Genomic DNA, 24,533 nt, shown 5'->3' on the forward strand with positions numbered 1-24,533 from the left:
ACCCCTCCCTCTCACACTGCAAACAACAGATTCGGAGTATTCAGAGAAGAGTGTGGGAAACCTTTGTCTAGCTATTTTGGTCGACTTTTGACCAAATCTAAGTAATGTCCCCTCCCGATTTTCTCAGCTTGGTGGTGGGGTCGTCAGATACATTAGAAATCACTAGGTATGAAACTTAGCAAATCCAGCTTTACTTAGGAAATGAATCGTTATCTAAAATTTAATAAAAAAGGGTTAAGGGAAGCCTTTAAGAATGGACGTGTCAGCGAGTTACCGTTAGTGACCTTTTCTCAGAACCTAGTACTCCGTGAGAGTTCATTAACAAGTGGAGAAAAAGTTTCAGTAGAAAGGATTAGGATCCCCACCCCATGGCGACCCTTTGGCCAATGGCTAGATAGAAAGCTGTTTATAGGGGCGGAGTGTTGCCACGGCAGCGGTAGAAGCTTTCCATGGTTGCTACTTATTGCTCATACTTTGCCTTGGTCAATTCATTGCCGCTACTTTCATTAAAAAATAAAACTGGCGCTTCAAAAAGTTTGGACAGGAGAGTAGTCTGCAGACGATATTCAGCGGAGTTTATTTTATCCCTGAATATATTGTTTAACGTGGATCTTAGCTGTGGACCTGTAAGGTATGGACAAAACGTAAACTGAATTTGTTCTTAATTGAAGAGCAATATGGATAGAAGAAATTCACGTGATTTATTTTCTTTACTTTCTTAAAACAAACGTTTTAGAACTTATAGGCATACAATTTCAGATAGCTACGCTGTAGTATATCTAGCTGTATAAACATATTTAGGAATAAACTGTCCCAATGTCCTGTGCTCAGTTCTTTCAGACTGCTTCCTTTTCAAATGCTCTGTGTGACTTTTTAATAGAAAGGTGCGAAGGTCTGGGTTTCTCTTTATTTACAAAAAAGGTCCACCAATGCACAATTTATCTCGTTTCATATCATAACTAGCCGTTTCAGAGACATAAACTTAAAGATTTTGCAACAGGTTGAATAAAGTTAGAAAACATCTCTTCTTCTAACATCACAGGTCTTTTGCCATTTCCATGTTTGTTCACAGGGCATAACTGCAAAGACAAGTACTGCCCGTGAAAACAAGTGCATGTTGTAACTCTGTAGTCCTTGCTTAAAGTATATGGACTTGAAAGCAGTGACTGACTTGAGTCTGAAAGGTTGAATGTGAAATATCGTTCATCAATAACACACTTTGATGAAAAAATGCACGTATCTACATTATCATAATCAGAATGTAATGTAGTCTGTATTCCATGGACACTCTAAATGTTCTGTAGCAAGAACTTTTGTGAAGCACTTACTTTCGTTAGGGTTATATGCTGCTAAGGAAAACACCTGATTCTTTGTTGAGAGATATTACCTGAATATCCCACACAACTGTTTGCAAGCTGGTGGTCTGTGATTTTCTGTGTCAAGTGTAATGTGCTGTATGAAAAGTAGTTATGTATGTGTAGTAAAACTTAGGCCTGAATGCCCACTGGTTATGGCAGCTTCCTCCTTTGGTCTTTGTGTGAAATGATTTAATTGTTTTCTTGACCTGCTGTGCTCAGTATGACATACCATATTATCCAGCAGTATTTTGGGTCTATTTGTAATGTTCACAGTTTAAAAAATAGAAAATGGAAATAAATCCTTTCCCTAATTAAATCTCATTTCAATTAAAACTCAGATATGGCAATTTAGTTAAGCATATTATGCTAAGCAAGTAAACATGCTTTATGAGCCAATAAAAGCTGAAAGTTGTGAGTATAGGCATTTTTTCTTAAGATGATGTTTCTTTTTACTGTGGTGAAGTCCTGAAGTCCAGTTTTGAATCAAAATGTCCATGCTTATAACTTCAGCATCTTATTTTTGTCTGTCTTTCAGCTCCACCTGGCTTGCTCAATGATGTTCCTTATGAATCCTAATAAAACCCCAATGTCTTCATGTTGCAGCTTCTACAACTAGGATGAGATAAAATTGATATAGTGTAGATCCTTGTTCTTCAGCTGGTGTCTTGGTGCCTTACGCATGCGACTTTTTAATAAATTATTGCAAAATGGACCTATGGCTTTATGGTAAATGGCACTGGAAGCTAGTTTCCCTTAATGATAAACCATATTACCAATGCAGTTTCATTAGGTTCTTCTTTGCATATTGATTTGCTTGGCTGAGCAATAGGGTGAGATATTTTTCTTGCGATATTAAATTTGATGACTAGTCTATTGTCGGTTCTGAGAGAGACTACATTTGTTTAGTAATAAGTTCTTCAAGGAGTGCCGAAAGGAAATGGTGTACATGTAATTTACAGTGCACTGTATGGCAACAAGTTTGTAGCATGCTGTTGTAGTTTTAATATGAAAAGAAGTGAGGGGACCAATGCTTTCAAGTTCTGGTAGGTATTGTGAACAGTAACTAATTTCATTACAAAAAAAAAGCTTTCAAATGCTGGTCAAGCAATTCTAAGCTATGCAGGAGAAAAGTAATGGCATGCTAAGCTCTTATTTAGAAGGTTCTGGAATGCAGTGCAGAATGCCAACTGTATTGTAGTAACATTGCTAGTTTACAAATCCTGTTATCTTTTGTGTGGAATTAGCACATTTAACTAACTGAAAGAAAAATAGAGAATGAATTAATTTTGCTGCTTTTGATAGAAGTAGACACGCAGTCCAGCTAATGCTGGAGAAGCACAAGTTTTATAAATGTTAATGTTTAATTTTAAAGTGAGGGATCATGATTCTAGGCGACAGTCAGTTTGCTGGAAATGAGAGCTGGAGGTACCCATATGCAATAACTATGCTACTTTCACTGAATGTAATTAAAGGAAGTAACCATCTTTATAATGCATTTAGCTGAATTAATTTGGTCAAAACTACATATTTTCAGGGTTACTTAGAATGAGAAATTTTGGCTAGTGTTTCTAATAAAGTCCATGAACAAATAAAATCTAAAACTGATGCTAAGAATACAAATAAATGACTAAAACAGAAAATATTTACTTTAGTTTATATATATCATAACACGCATGAACAATATATGACACCTCAAAGTTTTAAAGTGAATTTTGCAGTGGTCAATAATAAAACATTTTTTTAATTAGGACAACTTTTCTTTTTATGTAGAATCATTTTAAATAATGTGTGAAACTGACAACAGGATAGCTGAAAAATGTTTTGGTTGTGAACTTTAAAAACTAATCTGAAAGAAGACTAAAGGATGACATAATTTACTTATGATACTTTTGTTCTATTAAATACAAACATGCATTGTAATAATAACAATGCAGTATTTTAGATCTTTAGTTTGCATTTTAGTAGAAGTTGAAGAAGTCAAGAGAAATTTAACTTTAAATGTATTTTTTTTTCTTAAAGGCATTCCAGATGTTGGAGATGCCCCTCCAACCCTGCTCTAATACAGTTAATGGGCTAAACATTTACTGTGAGGGACCAGAAACTGATGAGTCCCACATGGAGGAGTCAGTAAATTTGGATGATAGTTTAACAAGCCTGCAGTGGCTACAAGAATTTTCCATAATCAATGCCAACATGAACAGCAAGCCATGTACTTTTCAGAGTGGCTATGCTGGCTACAGCAATGGTCTTGGTTCTATGGCTCCCTCCTCTCCTTTGGCTGCTGATCCTGCTTCAATGGGAATGCCCCACACCCCTGGAAAACCCATATCTACTTCCACATCCAGACCCTGCTACCCAGGGATGATATATCAAGAACAGCCACTGGAAGACATTGATTACAAGACCAATCCTCATGTGAAACCACCTTACTCATATGCCACCCTTATCTGTATGGCAATGCAGGCCAGCAAGAAGAGTAAAATTACCCTTTCTGCCATCTACAACTGGATCACTGACAACTTCTGCTACTTCCGACATGCAGACCCTACTTGGCAGGTATGATGTGCCTTTTGGTTGTTTTATGTTTTAGAGTATTATGCATTTTTATTACACATGGATATGCAGGCATTTTACATATATAACTTGTGTGAATATTGTATCAGTGGTGTAAGTACAGCTGACATTAGTTTTGCTTAACAAGCTATCCCAGTCTTTTTAAAATAATTATATAACTTGGTGCTTGCATTCAGAGTTTTATGAGAAAGCTATCCTAGTCATTTTAAAGTAATTATGTAACTTGATACTTACATTTTGAGTTGTATAAGGAAGCTATTCCAATCCTTTTAAAGTAATTATATAACTTGGTGCTTACATTCTGAGTTTTATACATTCTGAGTTATATGAGAAAGCTATTCCAATCCTTTTAAAGTAATTATATAGCTTGGTGCTTACATTCTGACTTTTATGATTAGCAGAAAGCAAGGTGATCTCCTATATACACTCAACAAATGAGGTGGGCTATCACCTGAGCTCCTTTTTTAAACTACTATTCAGTTCTTTATATGTTACATTATCAATTTGACTGTTTGAATGATTTCCCCGCTACCTGAAAGTAAAATATTCCAGCATTTAATATACATTTTTCTAATTCTTCCACTAACAGTCTTTAATTTATTTAACCCCACCACACACACACACACACACACACACACACACACACACACACACACACACACACACACACACACACACACACACACACACACACACACACACACACACACACACACACACATTACAGTTGTTAACTGGGTAAGTACAATGGTTTGACAACCCTTTTCATGCATGCTCCAGGCCAAAAGGCATAAAGCAAAACATTATTACAGTAAATGATCTCAAATCAGGAACAAAACTCAGATGCTAAATACAGCAAATTTAAATATGGAGTACATGTAACCTAATGATAAACTGTAAAATAAAGTAGGAAAGAATAAAAATCATTAAAAGACAACAAGCACCATTTCAGTTATATATTGAAAGGATGGAAACACAGTCATGTGACAAGTAAAAACAGTGAAGGGAATTAGAATAAAGGGAAGTGGTGGTGAAGGGTGATGTAGATTAGGATGGGAGGAGACTCCATAGAAGTTAAGCAGGTTAGTAGAAGAAATGTAACAATTAAAAGATGGTGGAAGATCTTACTGTACTTAGACTTTGTTTAGATATAATTTTACTAGGTGGAAGATCTTACTGTACCCAGACTTTGTTTAGACATAATTTTACTAAATAGCAAAAATATGTTGCTGTTCAGATATTAATTGTATATAAAACTGATATTAAGTTAATTAAGGTAATTAAGTATAAACGACTTTAAACAGTTTTCAGAATAAACTGAACAGGTCTTTTTGATTTTTAGATATCTCTGTGTACTTCCACTGTCAGTTGACTTGATACTTTTATGTGCTGTGTTGCTTCACTAGCTTTTGTGAAAACCAAAAAGTTACCAAGTGAGCTGCACATTCAATATACATAAATGGACAAGTTTACATATTTATTTTGTTAGGCATACTAAATGCAAGCATGCTTATTTCAGATGAAGACTAAGAGAATTACAGAAGAAAGTAGACAAGCATAGTAAACAAAACACCATTGTAACATATGGTATAACAGAAGCAGGATATAATAAATGTATCAATCAGCATTGCACAGAACAACAGCAATGGTAAAGGAAACCGGGATTAATGCTGTAAAGGCAATATATGCAGTCATTCTGCAACAATGCAAAACTCTGTAGGAAGTATGAGTTAATAATCATATAGTGGGCAATTTACAACAGCTAAAAAGAAACTAACTAAAAACAGATATAAATAATTATATTCAAATCTAGTAGTTAGAGAGGTTGAATTATGCTTGGCATATGAGTAGGGAATGTGATTAGACAGAAAGATGTACCTTTCTTGAAATTCTGATTTTGCCTGTTTTCTGAAGGCTAAATTAAGTGGGAATACCACTGCAGAATTTCCCTGAAAAAAGACAACTAGCCTAATTGGATTAACTCAGTCAACAAAGTATAAATAAATAAAACAGATTAATAAATAAATAAAATAAAGTCTGCAGAGTGACAGTCAGTCCTAGGTGTTTGAGAGAGGCAGTAATTTTGTTTTTGGAAGAGCAGAAAGGGAGATCATTAACCGAGAAGACATCCTGCAATTGAAAATCATTCCTATGTTACATTCAGAGAGAGGTGATACTTTTGCAAAAAATATGATGGAGCTATAAACTTCAGTGACAGGATGTAATGTAAGTGAGAAGTAAAGATGTTTAGATGTTAATGGAGATTGTCAGCATACAGCAAGGTAAAGCAGAAATGAAACAGAAGCTATCATCATTGTATGCATTAGGACAATAGGATAATACCCAAAAGGCAGAGATCCTGGAGATTTCATACATAACATGAAGCAAGGAAGAGGAGGAACAGGATAAAACATGCCCATGGCTACCTATTATGCTTGTAGCTTCTGCACCTCAAGATCATGGAAGGAAATGACAGCATGTGTGATACAGAGAAAGTGGCTACTTTCTGGATCACAGGCTATGATAAGATCTATGAATGGTACACTGTTACCAGATATTTTTTATGTTGTTAGCTTTACATCATCTGTTAATGTCAGGTGTGCAGCTTAGATATTGTACCCTGATGTGTGTATGTGTGTGTGTGTGTGTGTGTGTGTGTGTGTGTGTGTGTGTGTGTGTATACGTACATATATACATATACAATAAAATCTCAGTTAACCGGCACCCATGGGGATTGGTAGATGCTGGATAACAGTAGTTTCTGTATGCTTGAGAGTTACTATTAAAAGTAGGCCTGACTAAATACTGTACTCTATACTATTTGTTTGATTTGACTTGTTCTTAGGTTGGGGAGAGAGGGAATTTGTTCCTTTCTTTTTAAATCTCTAAAAAAATGTAAGGTATGTTTTTGCAGGGGACGGAAAGTGCAACACATAAAAATTGCACTGTATTTTTTCAATTTTTTTTCCTGGTTGCTTGAGAGTTCTGGTTGCTTCAGTTCCAGTTAACTGAGAGTTTGCTGTATATTTTATATGTATATATATATATATATATATATATATATATATATATATATATATATATATGGGTCCACTTTGAATTTCAGTATTTCAAACTTACAAAGCCGCAGACTCATATTTCCGAAACCGGCAGAAGAGCGAAATTCAAAATACCGAAGCATGGATATTTTGAATTTCTGCTTCCGGTGGTGTGGTATTTGGATGTTTTGGTTTAGTTTTGGTAAGTTTGTGTGTGTAAGTATGTTGGTTAGGGGTTTAGTGTGTGTAAGTGTGTGTTGTGACTGTTATGTGTGTGTTTGAGGGACTGTAAAATGTATGTGTGTGAGTTTTGTTTGTGCAATCCTGGAGTTAGAATATATAAGTAGGGGGGGTATGGGGGGCACAGGCCCCCACATGGGGAGTGCATGGCAACTTGCCCCCCTGCTTACATGTGATTTAGCTGTATTTGTTTGGTTGTGGGGGGGAAGTTTTGTGTATGTTTATGTGTGTACTGCATGTGTAGCGTAATTGCGGGATTTTGAATTTCGCGGTTGTGTGTTTTTGAATTTGTGAGTTGTGGTTGGGTTTTGAGCTTTGTGGTTTCGAAATACTAAATTTTGAGATTTCAGTATTTCGAAATTACAAAGTGGACCCATATATATATATATATATATATATATATATATATATATATATATATATATATATGCACTGCCCAAAAAGATCAGATTACACTGAGAGATGAGGTAATATATTCAGATAAAATAAAATCTTTGTAGGATACTGAGATTTACTCATCTTTGCACCCCCAAGATTAGTGGTGGTGCTGCGGTAGCGTTGTCGCCTCACAGTTAGACGTTGCCCGTTCGATTCTCAGTTAGAGCGTCTTCTGTGTGTCGACATGCGTGAATGGGCGTTCCTTCGTTGAAGGTTGTGTGTTAGGCCCAGCAAGCCAGCAAGTAAAAATCTATTGCCAATCATTAGCGGACCGGAGTTCTGCTGTGGTGACCCCTAACCGGGAAAAGCCAAAAGACACAAACATTTGTTATGTATTTAAAGCATGTTTCATATGGTAGGGTTCAATGTATTATCAGCATTTAAATGCTTTTATAATCTCTTCTGTGAAATGTCAGATGCTGAACAAACAGTTGGAGGGTGACACTCTTTAAGCTTCAATAGACGACTGCTTCATTTTTGATTAATCTGATTAACGTCATCTAATGTGCATTAGTTTGCATTTAATGATTTTCTCATAGAGCTCAATCTCACCCATTTCATTTTCTTGCACTATACAAGGGCTGACAAAGGAAAGCAAGTGCCATTGTGTTTTTGTTTATGTTAACGTATAAATATTTGTTACATCTGTTTATTAGGTCTTGTGTTGTAGTAATACAGAATAATAAATATTGATTTTGAGGGCTAATGGTAGTTATGCATCTTAAAACAGTGTGCATTTGCAGCACTTCAAAGCACTGATTGATGTTGAGAAAGGGCTTTGTCATTTTATCAAAGCTTAACAGCCATTTATAATTATTTGAAGGAACCTAGCTCTGGTTACAGCTCTTAGAAGATAAAACAGTTTAGTTCTAATAAACATTTGCTTATTAACACATAAATGAGGCTTTGTGACAGAGAGTCTACATTTTCACTAACAGTCCAGCCTGTATGAGCAGGTTTAACTATATAACAACATCGTGACATTCTGCTGCATAAGAAGTTCATTACTGTTAATTGTAAACTATGCCATATAACGTCTAGCAAATGTGCTAACTCTGTGGTCTGGGTCAGACAGTAAAGGTGTAGCTACTCATCTTCCAATAAATCAGTACATCACACAAATTAACAAGACTAATTCCAGTTTATGTACGCTGCATCTAACAATGATTTTGTAACATTATATCTCATGCGACTAGTTCTAGTCAAATAAGAGAGCTTCAGTCAGTTTTCTATCACAGAAACAGGGCAATATTTCCTTTGTTATTTCCATTTCAGGTTTTATTTTCCACATTATGTTTCAGAAATAGTAGTACTGGAATGTATTTACTCCAGTGACAAAGCAATCCTGTTTTTAAAAGCCAGTACTTTTAAGAACAGAAAATCCGTTCTCATAACCCTGTTTTTTATTATTACTTTTTAAACAAATGTATAACTAAGGATATTGAAAAAGGATAATGCATTAATCTTGCCTGTTGAGAGCTGTTGTGTAAATGCATACAGGTGTGCTAGATGAGTAAAGGACAGGTAGAAGAAATACTTTATTCAGGAAAATTCACAGTTTTTAGAATAAACTGAGATATCGAGCAATTAAATTCCCATTGATGCACCATGAGGGGCTGATGGTCTACTCCCCTGTTTTATCACAATGTGCAAAGAACATACACATCCCACCCTATGCCTCCTTTACAACCTGTAGTTAAACTTCATCATATTGCCATCTCTCTGGAAACAGACAACTGTGATACCCTCCTCTAAACAAGCCAAACCAGAGAACACCAAAGACTTCAGATCGAATATCCATTGTGTCTTGTCTTATCTAAATATTTGAAAAAAAATGTATACAACTTGCAAAATATATTCAAAAATGCTGCATTTCCTCACCTTATCAACATGGTTTCTGGTCTGGCTGAAGGACTCTGACAGCCTTATATACTCACAGATATCCTCAAAAAAATGGACGTTGACCTTTTAACAGGATCATTTTTATTGACCTGTCCAAAGCATTTTTACTCATAAACCATGAACTTTTTCTGAATTTCCATATCTGAGCTGGTATCAGACAAGATTCTCTACTTTGGTTCAAGGACTATATCAGCATCAGACAGTTCACAGTCAAAGAGGGCTCCTGTCTTTCCCCTCTTCACTTTTTAACATTGGAAAACCTCAGGCCTTGATATTGTTCATTAATAAACTTCCATGTGATCTCCCTCAAACAACCATTGTCCTGTACACTTATAATATGGTCATTTATTGTTCTAAACCTTCCCCATCTGCCATCAGAAAGGATTTAGAAGATGATCTCTGCCTAGCTGGTTAACCAGCAACAAATTTATAATAAATGCCAAAATAAAACCCCAAAAAAACAAACCAAAACAAAAAAACACGAAAAAACAACATGCATGTGTGTGCGTGCGCACACACACACACACACACACACACACACACACACACACACACACACAAAACACATATGTGCACACACACACACACACACACACACACACACACACACACACACACACACACACACACACACACACATATACACATAGACACACGTACGTGCACACAAACACACACAGACATGCACACACACACACACACACACACACACACACACACACACATGTGTGTGTATATAAATAAAGAAAAATAAATACATATGCACATAGCAGTGTCAGTTGTGAATCAGGTAGAACACTCGCCTTTGGTGCAAAAGGTTGTGGGTTTTATTCCCACACCAGGTGGATCAATTACTGACATGGCACTGCAGCATAAGGGGTGAGTGTGCAATCCTTTGGATGAGAAGTTTAGCCATGACACCATCTGCTTGAGTTGGTAGTAGCTCAGGTAGGTTTAAAAATAATCTTTAATGTATTTCCTTCCTATATTTGCCTCTGTTTTATCTCTCTCTTCTTAAATGTATTTTTTTATATACTGCTCTATTACATCAAATATTTTTTCTTGTGTGTTCACTCTTTCTCCTTCATTATTTTTCAATTCTTAGTTGCTTTAATTTTTCTCTCACTATTTACTCAAATATTGTGTAACTTCTTTTTCCCTTGTAAAAAGTACCTTTGCTTATATAACATTTTCTTAATCTTCTCTTGGTTCATTTCATATATTTCCTTCTCATTTTCATAAAAGTTTTTTATTATGTCTTATTATCTCTCTAAATACTATCTAACTTAATAAGTTATATTTTTGCTTTTCTTTCCTTCTTTTCATTACTTGACATTCTAGAAAGCAATTTTTATACTTTCTTTTAAAACTTAACTACAAATCAGTCCAGTTTTCATAAAATATTATAATTTCTATATGATCTTTCCACAATTGATCAATTTCCTTTCTCTTTCTCTCTCTCCTTCATCTAAATCTTTCTCATTCAATTTTTTAATACCTTTACCTAACCCTATATGTACTTCCTTTTCTTTTACTTCTACCCATATAGCCAAATAGTCTGAAATAATGTTTCCTTTGTTCCTTCTTTTATAATTTTTAAATTATCAGATATTATGAAGCAACCAATTTGTTTTAATGTCATTTCTTTTAGAAGTCTAATGTATATTATCCCATATATATAACTTTCTACTTTTCATTATATGACATACCTTCTTAACATAATTCCCTTCTTTCTTTCTCTTACTTGGCTCACAGTTAAAATTTCCTACTAGTATTATTTCCATTGGGAGTGCCTTCTGTGTGGAGTCTGCATGTCCTCCCCGCGGTTGAGTGGGCGTTCAAAAGACATACGTTGAATGGGTGTGCCTTCATTGAAGGTTGGGCGTCGGGCTGGCAACTTGACACCATAAAAACCAACTGCCAATCATTAGTGGACCGGAGTTCCGCTGTGGCGACCCCTAACCAGGAAAAGCCAAAAGACAAACAACAACAACATTATTTCCATGTTCACTCGTACATAGTGTAAGATTTTTAAACATTTCCTCTCTCTTTCTTTTTAGTAACATATACATATACTACAATACTTCTGCACACATCTTTCTTATATCTTATATGTAACACTGTTGTTCTACCTAACTCAGCTATAGTATAATCTAAAATCTTAATTATTTTGTTACATAACACAGCAATCCCTGAGCATGTATCTTTTCCCATATTCCATACAATACTTCTAGCGCATAACTTTTTTATCTGCATCCTTTCTTCTTCTGTTAATATTCTTATGTCTTCTAGAATAATTACATGCACAGCAAGTAGCATACACAATTCCAAAACACCTAATCTTTTCAAATTTTCTTTATACTATTAACATTTATTTATAGAATTATCATGTTCTTTCAGATTTATTGTATTTTCCATCTTACCCTTTATCTTATTTTCTTTTATTTTCTTTCACAATCACACTTTTAAGTTTTCCTTTTCTATGTTTCACCCTTGTCCCCATTTAATTCTTTTTTCCTCTCACTATTTTCCAACTAATATCTTCTTCACTTGTTTCCAGTACTAATTCTTCACCTTCATTATTCTTATTTTCTTAATACATATTTTTTATTCTCTTCTTGTATGATATTTTGTTTTTCATGTTCATGTTCTACATTTTTTTCTACATCATGCACATGTTCTTGTGTCTGTTCTTGTTTTTCAGCTTGTAATTGTTCATCACAATTAACTGAATCATGCCTCATTTTTCCACATTGTTTACATATCAGATCACATTTCTTTGCTTCATGTCCCATCTTTCCACAAGCAAAACTTTTTCTCTTATTACAATTGCTTATTAAATGGTTATTTTGTTTCTTATATCTTACAAAACCTCTATTGCCTTCAATATTTATTACACTTGGAATACGTACAATCTAATCTTGGCATTTTCAGAATTATCCCACAATTTCACCCCAGTCCATAAACCTCTATCATCATATGTTTTTGTAATGCCCAAAACATCTTTACATACAGTTTTTAAACATTCTTTCAATGCTTTTTTATCCACCTCAGTTCAAAACTGTATAGCAATTCTTTTTTGTTTCTCTATTAAAAGTATGCACTACATAAGAGTTTCACACTTTCTTTTTTCAACTTTCTCTAAATAACTTTCCATATATTGTCCAGTCTTGAATACAACATCACAATAAGTCTCTTTGTTAAGATGAATAAAGGGTCTTACTTCATTAGGTGATATTCCCAAAAATGTGATAACTCTGTCCCATACCTTATACATTTCAAGTTATTTTTCCTCCTTATTGTTAAACTATACAACAAACTTTTTTCATAACCTCTTCTTCTCTTTCTCCTGCTCTTATTTGCTTCTTGCCTTCTTTCACCATCCTTGTATACGATTGTTTTCTTCTGTGATTTCTCTCACCTCTTCCTGAATTCTTTCCATAATGTCACCACACAATGCCACTGCCTCACTTTCGGGTTCACTCTGAATTATCATTTCTATTAAATATACATCCTGCAACCCTTCCAACTGGAGGGTTGTAACCATACATTCTGACTTCGACACAGAAAACAGATCTTTTTGAAACAATTACTCAGAATCCTGTGAAGGTTTGATTACCTTCTTTTCATCATTCTCCTTCATTTCAGCCTTCTCCTGCTTCCTCAGAATAATGACTGATCCTTTGATTTCATTTACCTTTCATGACCAACAACTTTCTGATTCTGCTCCCTTCTGTGAACTCTCCACTTCCTTCTGTCACTCACCATCACACTTACTTGCTGCATCCATCTTCCTTCCAGTTTCTCCAAGCTGCCTATATGCTCAAAATGGAAACCAGAAGTCTAGCAATGAATAGTGTCCCCACATGCTCACAAAAGAGTAGGTGAAATTCCCCAATGCCCTGACCAAATTTCCCCTAATATTATAAATACCACCTCAGGTATCCCCTGAAAAATGGCTATCAGCCCAGCGAGAATAATTTGGTCAACAAAAAATAAAATAAGTAAGAGTCAATCTAAGATGAGGTCACTGGAAAAGGTGCTAAATAAATATAAAGAAACAGGAGACCTGACTGATAGTCTGGAAAAAAAGTATGGGGAGGAGATAGATATTGGTGCCGAGTGATTTGAGAAGAGCTGAAGAAAGGACTCTTGGACTTCACGAGGATAAGATACTTTGGTCAAACAGGTTGCCCCTATATCCTGGGAGGATAGGCAGTCATGCTAGGTGAACTACTGGCAATATGATATCCTTTCTTGTTGGACAGTGAAGTAAAGTTAGAGTACTGGAGTGTGGAATTGGTGGACTCATTACACAAAGGAGGATCCAGAAATGAACTGGGTAATTTAAGTGGCACCTGCTGTACCATCATCCTAGGAGATTTTATGGGTAAAATTCTACAGGGAAAGGTTGTGGAGCTCCTGAATTCAAACCCTGTAGTAGATGGGAAACAGTAGGCTTACACAGAGCAGAGACTATGTCAGTCTGACCTGATACATTTCAATGATCTGGTCACTTCTGAGCCAGACAATAACAACCTGGTGGATATTTTATACCTAGACGTCTGTAAGGACTTTGATTCTATGCCTTACAGGATACTGATGGGAAACTAAAAATGTATGGCATTAAACCCAGATGAGTGATGTGGATATGCAGTTTGTTTGTAGTGTAGTAGAACTTTGATGGTGGAGAGAAACCAGAGACCAGTGGAGTGTCATAGGAAATGGAGCTGGTACCACTCCTGGTCTGCATATTAGTCTCAGAGATGACAATAGAGTTATAGAATGATGACATCCTGTTTGGTAACACCAAGACCGAACTGGGGGCTAATGGGGAAGTATTCTGCAGCTTGACCAAATATAGCTCACAGTGTGGACAGACAGGTAACTGGAGGGGGTTAAATCCACAAAAAATACAGGTTTATGCATTTTGTAGCAGGTGGAAGAGCTGTTGGATGACTTATTTTAGGAGGACTAAATGAAGCAGATAGAAACAAGGCAAAAAAAAATGTTTGCATAATCACCCCAAGGTGATAAGCAAGACAGTGGTAAAAGCCTGCCAGGATTGCGGACTCCAGAAATACAGCTTTTACCCTCTCATTATACACAATGTTGGTGAGGCCTCATCTAGAATATTGTGTTGAGTTCTGCAGAGAAACTCCCTTACCTCCAAGCTACAGTATTTCACTGCTTTGTTTTACCCTATCTGATAGGATGCCAGAGTCTTCTCACCATATATAAGTCACTGATCACTTTTATTTTGTTCTTTCCTTGCTGTAGAGTTTAATTAGTATTTTATTTTGGTTGAATCTGATTGTTGCGGTTTGGCGTGTTTCCTGATTTGATTGACGTACCCTTCAGCTGTGTCTTATTGAGCATTTTATGTTTGGCTTTGCCCCCCCCCTTCTAATTAGCAAAGTTAGTATACTGCACAACCTACCACTACTGACATAATTTTTTGACCATTTCATTAGCTTCAACCTAGACCTCTTTCTTCCTTTGTCACATCTGACACTTTCTCCACAGGTGGCTCTTAAGGCTTAAACATATATATATATTGTGGATGTACCTCCTTTCTTTTTACTCCTAAATGCTAGCTAGCTATTTCATGATAATAGTTATTGCATATGTATAAAACACTGCCCAAGCTAAGTTTTCTGATAACTTCTCTTTGCCTTGTTAAGTATATTTTCAGTGTTCAGTATTAAAGTTATCTTGTTAATTTTCTTTGGATTCATGAGGGTTCCTCTTATGGTGTTTTCGCTATCCTGAATGGTATGCTATACTATTCCCATTTCTTCAAGTTGTCTTGTGTATTGTAGTCTTCTTTAGCCTTGCTTCTCTGCTTTGCATTTCACCATTGGTATGTTGAGGCACATCCTACTGGTCCCCATGTTATACTGGACCTGTTTAGCTAGCCTCTACTATTTGCTTATTGGACCTGTTTAGCTAGTCTACACTATTTGCTACCTTTGAACCTTCTACTTTGATTGGGTTCTAGTTCAGTTGGATGCTTCCTGATCTGTGCTATTTTTTGCCCACTGGATTGGTCAGCAAGTTCCTTTGCCTAGTGGGGTTCTACTTGTCTGTCACTGACCCACTCTTTGTGAGGTAATACCTGATTGACACCTCCTCTTACCTGCTCTGATTACAGTCAAGGCCAATTTCCTCTTTATTTTATTATTCTTTCAGTTCTTAATACCCTTCATTTTAGCCATTTAGTACAACTGACTTAAACTATGTAGTTTTCTTGGTTTAAATTTATATACAGTACATATCTCAGCTGACTTTATTTTATTTATTTATTGATTGATATGACATTGCTAGAAAAATCTGACTGGGTAGGTGCTCATTTTCAGCTGAGGCCAAGGGAGAGAAGCTCCAGTGTATTAAAAAAAGCATTTTAAGAACAATAATTTTGCAGTTTTTAAAAATAATACAAAACCATCTACAGTTTAAATAGTTATATCAAATCAGACATAATGTGAAAACATTGCTTAAGAACAGATGCGAGTTATATTGCAATGAATTAATATTCAGAGAAATTTTTGCCAGTTTATAGAGAAATTAAGGTAAGTTAGTATAAAACAAATAGGACTTTTTATTTTTAACAGGAGCTTTATAATTTTTCATTACCATAATTCTTTGCACCAGCCAATGCACACAAGGTGTTAGCTTTCTCTCCACTAGTTGTATAGTCTCTCCTAGTTTATGGTTCTTCTAGAAGTTTTGCAAGATGGTTCTAGTCAGCTTATAACACCTTTCATATGCTGACCTTCTCAAGGCTGAGTTGTTTCCTATGATTTGCACTATTTTCTTCAGGGTTTCTGATTTTGTGATAAATTAAACTATGCAATTTGCCTCTGTTTTAACAAAGTCAGAGTATTTGAAGATTCAATATTTCTGCATGGCTCCCCTCTTGCCTGATGACAGTCAAACCATTCTGCCATATGTATCAACCTAATTTTTGCAATTCTTGTTCTCCCCTCATGTCCCTATGACAGGTGTCCCAGTGGCCCACATCTTTTCCTGGGTCTACGGGCACTGCAGTCAACCCCAAGTCCATTGCTCAAATGTGAGCCGGGCCAGTGAGGATAATAAGGATGTCCTAGGGGCTCTTGCTGTCTTTCTTCAATTGGGGGGGTTTGTACTTTTTTTGACATACCTTGTTTCTCCCTTCTCCCCTCCCTCGTGGATCCTGTGGTTACATTCAAAGGGTGGGCGCACAATAGAGACATGTAGCAGATTGCCCCATCTCTGCAGCAGCTCAGCTATGTCTTCATCCTTTTTCTTCCATTTGAACCACACCTCCTAGCAGAGATATTCACTGTCTCTATCAAGGATCACTGCAGGAGATGCCCACAGGACTGCCCTCTCTCCTAGGGATAGTGATACTTATCCCTCCCTGCCACTTTGTCAGTCACCTGAGTCACTAACTGGACCTATTTGGCTGGGCCATTGTGAAAGCTTTATTTATGCCACTGCAGCACCTAACCTCATTCATTCTTGATGCAAAGTGACCAGCCTGCACTGACGAAGAGCCAAGCCAAGAGGGACGTCATGTGAGCAACCATAGTGTAGCTTTTGGTCCTACCTGTGCACTGCTCGCTGCCACAAGAATATCTTCATCCCAGTGCGCTAAGGATCTAACTTCACCCCACCCCAGACTGAGTCCATTTGTGTTGCAGAACTGATTCTAATTATCCTGAGGCCAGGGAGGTATGTGGTAGTCTTCTGTCTTAGCATTTGACATCATACCAGACACAGTTTTAGAGAACACTTCTGTTTAAGACCTTAATCTCCCCCAGGTAGCTGACTGACATAAGCATCTGCGTCTCTGTGGGGACATGCATGCTACACCCCCCATGTGTGCTCCCACACCTATGTCAGTGAAGGCTATGTTCACCAGCTTGGCTCTGTCAGGCTCACGTCTTTGGTTCATAGGTAGGTACTAGGCTATCGGTCCAAGGGCCTACATAAGCCTAGCTAACAAGGTTCCCTGGCTTACGCCACCCAAGAAAGTTATTTTCCTGTGCCACTGTCGAGCAGAGACACAGAAGTGATCCCTGGGGTGTATTTCCTATTTCCCATCCACTCATCAAGATTTTTTTTGAAGAGTGCTAATGAAGAACTTTGCTTGACATAGATGGGTAGCCTGTTCCAGAGTATGGGAAGTCTCTGGGACAGGAATCTATCCCTCCAGCATGTCCTGTTTATTGTGGTGACAAGGTTTAGGTCCCTAGAGCATGTAGCTCAGAGGGATTGGGATTTCTTTAGGTGTAGCATGTCCAACAGCTCTGGGTTTGACATAGATTTATATGTTAGGCAGAGATCACCTCGGAGTAGGCGATATGCTATGGAGTAAAGCTGGAGTTTTTTGATGCGGTCAGTGTAGGGCATTTGTTTGAGGCCAGTAATCCTCTTTGTGAGGTACTTCTGTAGCCTTTCCAGCTGCTGCAGATGTCTTGTGAGGTACATTACAAAAGGGAAATTGTACTCTATAATGGGTCTAATGAGTGTCGAGTAGAAGGGAACAATGACCTCTTTTTTTCCTGGATGAGAACCCTGTTATGATGAGGTGTGCCACGTAGAAGGACTTCCTGACTACTGTGGCGATGTGACTATCAAAGGAGAGACTACTGTCCACCTGAGTCCCAAGGTCTCTTATCACACATTCGGTGTTAAGTAGATTGCTGCCTATGTGGTAGTTCATGGGTACAGAGTTTTTACCAAAGGGGATGACACTGCACTTTTTGGCATTGAGCTTGAGGCCACGGCTCTGACACCAGCCATCTGTCTCAGCGAGGCCCTTGTGTAGGATGTCCACATCATTTGGGGACTTCACTATGGCTCCTAGTTTGCAGTTATCTGCAAACTTCATTAGCCAGAGGCCTTCTGTGTTAGCCTGTACTTCAGAGAAGTAGATACCAAACAGGGGAGGTCCCAGGACGGAACGCTGTGGTACTCCACTTGTCACTGCTTTGAGGTTAGATTTGGAGTCTACACGTTTTACAGTGTGGGTTCTGTCAGTGAGCCAGTTGGCAACCCATCTTGTGACATAGGGATTTATACCTAGTTTAGTGAGTTTAGCTATAATTCCAGAATGGGGGATGGTGTTGAAAGCCTTGGCGAGGTCAAGATAGGCTGTGTGAACCACCTTACTCTCATCTACGGCTTTGGTGACTGACTCAAAGAAGTTGATCAGGTTCAGGAGGCATGATCTGCCTTTCACAAACCTGAACTGGGCGGGATCCACAGTTTGGAGGCTACCAATGTCTTTGTTTATGAGTTCCATGATGATACATTCCATGGCCTTGCAGACCAGGCTCGTCAGGCTAATAGGGCGATAGTTCCCGGGATCAGTGGTGGCTTCCCCTTTGTGGAGTGCGATAACTGTTGCTGTGCACCATTCAGTGGGCACAAAGACTGATGCAAGGCTATTATTGAACATGGTGCTTAAGTGGAGAGCCAGTTCTTTCTGAAGTTTGTGTAAAACGCAGCCTGGGATGTTGTCCGGTCCTATGGATGCTGTGTTTTTGGCTTTAGAGAGTGCAGCTTTTACCTGTGTAGTTGTGATTACAGGGACTCTGCATTCTTCCTGTATAGATATGGGCCCTTTAGGGGGTGGAGGGGGGTAAAGTTATCACTGAACCTATCTGCCAGGATGTTGGCAATATCAGTTGGTTCTGTAATTTTTGTGCTGTTGTGCTGTAACTCAAAGCAGATCTGGGTGTTGCCATCGAGATTCTTGACATAGCTATAGAATGCTTTGTGGTTGTCTTTAGAATTAGTGGCAATTTTGTTTTCATAGCTAGCTTTGGAGGATCTTATAAGGGATCTCAGCTTCTTACTGAGGCTGACCAGGTAGCTCCTCCACTCATGGGATTTTACTCTCTTTTGCAACAGTTTCTTCCTTCTGTTGTACAGTTTGTTTATGGCAGGGGACCACCAGATTGGCTTCCTTTTTTTGGAGGATAGCGTCTTGGTTCTGTTTGGGATAGCACGATCCATGCACTCGTGTAAGTGCTTATAGAGTGCATTTGTGTAGGATTCAGCAGTTGTAACTGTATTGTACATCTGCATGGGTGTCATGAAGTTTACCACTTCTGTCTTAAGAAGCATGAAGTTGGCTTTGAAGAAATTTTTTACTGTGGTTTCCTTAATGGGGGTGGGGGCGGGATGTGGATATCAAGGGTGATTAGCTTATGGTTGGATCGGACTGACGAGGAGTTGACTTCAGGTGTGGCACACCGGTCACTCATGTTGGTAATGACTAGGTCTAGGATATTGTTGCCCCTGGTGGGGGTGTGGATAAGTTGATCCAGGGCACTGGAGTTTATGAATTTCAGAAAGCGTTCAGCTAAGGAGTTGGTACACTAGTAGTTTTCCCAGTTAATGGTGGGGTAGTCGAAGTCGCCCATTATTAGGGTGTTTGGTTGAACCCTAATATTTTCCAGTACATCAAGAAAAGAGGAGTGGGAATCCTGGGGCATGGTGGGAGATCTGTAGCAAGCTACAATTTAGATTGCAGTTTTGACCAGAGTTAGTTTCACTTGGATAACCTCGGCTGTATTATGCTGAGCAACTAGCCTGGAGGTGTGGATATCCTTAATGAATATGGTTACACCTCCACCTTTGGCATTTTGGTCTAGGTTACATGGCCGAAAAGTGTGGTATGAGTTATAGCCTGGTAGTGCAGGGGTGCTCTCTGGAGCCTTGAACCAAGTCTCAGTCACTGCGCAGATATCGACGTTCTCCATTTTAAGGAGTGCCTCGAGTGAGTGCATTTTGAGATTTAGACTTCTAGCATTGAGTAGCACTACCCTCAGCTTTTGCTTGCCTGGTCCTGTTATGGTGGTGAATTTGTTATTTGGTCTTGCTTTTTGGTGCTTGCAAACCTCCACTTGCAATGTGACAATTTTGTCAGCTAAAACCATTTCTCTCCATGGGAATGGGCAGGCCAGCATTGCTTGTTCACTTCCATTTTTTACCAGCTTTCCATCACCTGAACTACTGATATTCCAGACATCCTGGTGCAGACAAGGCTTTATTCCTCTCTGCTATAGAGTTGGTTCATTAAAATTGTTTTTAACATATAATTCAATTGGAGCAGCTTTTCTTTCACAGTAAAAGATTAGAGCAAGTGTTTTTGAGCATACAACATTTTTATACTATAACTCTGCTTCATTTTTTTATACTTGTAATATTAGAGTTATCATTGCATGTAAAGTTAAAGTACTGCAAAGTGTTATCTGTTTGATAAAGTCTATTTGTTGACTGAACCTGCTCATGTTGCTTGGTATTTCAAACTTTGCCTCCTTAGTAAAAGGCTCTGTTGACTGTTCTGTAGTAATTCTGAGCATGCTTATATATCATTCTTTGATGAGGGTTTCAGAGTACAACTAGAATCTCTAGTTTTGTTGTACTGATGAGCTATTAAAAAGGAGGAATATATCATGTCTGCAGCTAGTGGAATCTTGCTTTATTAGCCTGAATAAATTAATAAAAACACATAAAAATAAGTACAGGATCATTCTGCATTCAAAGGCCAGTGTGTTGGAACAGCTGAAAGTCAATGGTAATGTATAAATCTCCTATGATGTTCCCATTAAGGGAGCTTTGTAATTGCTTTTAAATATAAAACTTTCTTTTGTCAGTGTCTCTTTTCTTTATGCATTTGCTATGAAACTTGTTTGCTTTATTTATTTGAAAGTCTATATTGTATTCATCCTTTTCCTCTGTGACAAAAATAGGTATTTATCAGTTGAAAAATGATTTATTTACTTACATTTGTACTACATTCATTTAATAAATTCATTTCTGACATATTCAGTATTTTAAAATAAAAAGTGGCTCAGCTATGGTTGTTCCTTGTGAAGACAGTATATATGTTTTTTGTTTCATAAGTATGAAGGTATTGCGATTCTGTTCTATTCTCTCTTAGGTATGTAGTTTTATTTAACTTTTTACTTTCCTTTCCAAATGGAATAATATTGTTATCCATAAGACACATCTGACAGGATCTGGAAGTATAATTCACATGGAAATTAGCCATAAGAAACTGAATTTAAGTTTTGCTGAAAGCACAGCTGACCAGCACTTGAAGTTCAAGTAAACGCAAAAAACAGTTTATTTTGGGACATGGCCCCCAACTTGCACTTCCACAATCCCTGTGTATTAATTTATCCAACATCTAAGGTTATCATTGCCACTGAGGAAGGGACATGGTAGCACTCAACAACTAGAATTTATCTGTGTAGAGACTCAGATACATTTCAAATCTGGTTTCTTTCTGATCTGTCAGTGCTTGATTTGTTATACTTATTCATTCATGCCCATGACAACTGATCTAACTTGCACTGTGGACAATTTTAATTGATTATTTTAATTACTGAGGTGAAAAACCACCTGCATGGAGGATTGAAAGGATTAAACATTTTTTACTTGAATTAATGGCTTTTGACAAATAAGATGGCAGATATTACAATCATATTCTTAAAAGCACTTCTATGTATATATGGACATTGACAGTCTACTGACAAACTCTCAATGCATTAACTACACACCTGAGCCCAGATTTGTATTTCACATATTTTTCAAGTTTTCAATAGCTGAGGTTTTGCGCACATTTAAATTTATAGATATAAGCTCAGTAAGTACGCATTGAAAATTGTCTTGAATTGTACATCTACAATGCTCATGGACAAATTAAATGCTGTGACTTAAAACACCCAATACCTATTAGGCCCCTAACATTCCTAATTAGTTTTTTTTTACATTCTTGCCGAACAGCAAACTAATTGTGAATGAGAAAAAGACCTTCATTCATGCCTTCTTTCCCTGATACTCACTTTATGTTATTCTGGGTCACAGGGAGCCAATGTGTATCCAGCAATCAAATGGTTCATAGCAGATAAATAGTCCCAAACAGGATGCCACTCTCTTGCAAGATACATTCACATATATATGCACTGTATGCATACATGCAGGTGATCTAGACCATTGACATTTCATTTAATGTTAAATCACACAGGGCAGTATCTCTTTATATCAGTAATGCATATGCAATACATATGTGCAAATTAGTAGTGTCTCTGCTGTGCTCAGGGAAGTGTTTTTGTAGTTTTTTCTGAGTACCTTTAAAAACAACAGTGTAGTGGCTAATGGAATCTTATGCATAGGGCTCCAACTGTGACACATTAGAAATGCTTAATGAAATAGACTGCCATCTGACCTCTAGTCTCTGCTGGCTGGATCTTTGGTTCATTGTCCCTTGGCAGCTGTTGTTTTAACTTTCTATCATTTTGCTGGACTGGTCTTGATTGATGTGTCTCAGTGTCCATACTGGGACATAAGTCCATCTTTGGTCATAAATTCAGACTTCCATCTCTATCTGTGATCATGCCATGGCATACCCATCTTTCTCCAATGACAATGTGTGAAACATCCATCTTTTTCTGATAATGGTGTAGATCATGTGGGTAATTTAGTGGGTTCCATACATTAGACCAAGTCTCCCAAGGCCACATAGCAAATGAGCATACTTGAAGGCATCAGATTGCTAAAACAGAATATGCAGAAATAGTGGCAGGGCAGAAATTACTAGAAGAAGTATTATCATGTTAGCAGAAACTGTGGGCTGAAATGTTTGTATAGATATACAAGAAATATACATAGTTAGGGATGACACAGTAACAGTTTTCTGAAATGTACAGTACAGTGGTTGTGCAGGTTCATGTGTTTACAAAGAAGTGCTGTGTGCTACATCCTGGAAGTCTGCTTTGCAGTTTAATGATTAGCTTTGTAGCATGGCCTGCAGTTTCCATTCTTTGATCATGAGACACCAGTAACTGATATAGAATGATGTCACAAATGTAAGCAATCCTATCATGTTCTGCAAATCAATCCAGCATTAATGCTAACTTGCCATTTCTCTTGTAGTGTGCAAAGTCTCCTGTGCCAAGCCTCAATACTATTTTGCATGCAGTTCATGGTGTTAAGAGCATAACTCCTATGCACTCTAGAAAGTAGCATGAACCAATGGTGTATTTTTTTCTCAGCAGTGCATCCCCATATTTTTTGTCTAGTAGGTAAGTATTCAACATATTACCATGGGACCCCTATTTGATATCATGCTGGATAAGTCTTTGCTAATACACAGTAATATTTTTCTTTGAAGGAAACATCAGTGCCAGTATCTGCTTCATCTGTAGCTGGAATGAAGGGGAGGGAGCATTCAATATTTTGAGCCTGTGTCTGTCTTCATATGAACTGGCTGGACTTGAAATGGTAACCCTTTACCGTACCCTCACTAATGTTGCAGGGGCCAGGGCATACCTTTTATAACAACCTTCTTGAAATTGGCTATTAAAGCTTGATGCTTCAGATCTGTGAATAATTTGCTGATCAGTCTGTACAGATCATTGGAGGAGCTGTGACAGGCTTTCTCTGGCTCTAGTTATCAGGCTATATGCTTACAGTTCCTAGGCTGCCATGTACTGTGTATAACCCTTTGCAGACACTTGATAAAATTGGAAGAATGTTGTCCATGAGTCACACTTTTACAATTTTTTAAATCTTCCAGATCCTCAACACTTCTGAAGAGTTGTACATTTATATTACTTTCATCATATTTGATGCATTAGAAAAAGTTCATTTTTTAATCAGTAATATTTATCTCTGAGGTGTGAGAAATGCTCTTGACCATTTACTGACATGAGATGCAGTCTGATTTCACTTCCTCTTGATGGAGTGACTAAATGAATGAATATTACATATTTCTAAACCAACCTCCACAGCAGTACTGCAGACAATACAATTCATAATAGCGTATTTTATTGTTTTAATTTTTATTTATTTATTTTTGCTGTGGGTTTTCACGCCAGTTTACTGCCTATGGTTGAGCTGTCCTAAATTGAGGGTTATCAACCACTGTTGACGTTAGTCCTTCTCTTGCACCGTACCTTTATCCGATCCCTCAGAG

General features: G+C 37.4%; 1 protein-coding gene across 1 annotated transcript in view; it reads left to right on the forward strand.

Moving 5' to 3' along the window:
• The first annotated feature begins 506 nt into the window (after window positions 1–506).
• FOXJ1 (forkhead box J1) overlaps window positions 507–24,533 on the forward strand; it is a 42,732-nt gene continuing 18,705 nt past the window's right edge. The window contains exons 1-2 of the mRNA XM_044068101.1: window positions 507–631; window positions 3,378–3,914. Of these exons, the coding sequence (XP_043924036.1) occupies window positions 3,387–3,914 (528 nt within the window). The 5' untranslated portion in view covers window positions 507–631; window positions 3,378–3,386. The remainder of the gene's footprint in view (window positions 632–3,377; window positions 3,915–24,533) is intronic.

The sequence above is a fragment of the Protopterus annectens genome, chromosome 4.part0, assembly GCF_019279795.1.
Source record: "Protopterus annectens isolate FY-2018-M chromosome 4.part0, PAN1.0, whole genome shotgun sequence".
NCBI lineage: Eukaryota > Metazoa > Chordata > Ceratodontiformes > Protopteridae > Protopterus > Protopterus annectens.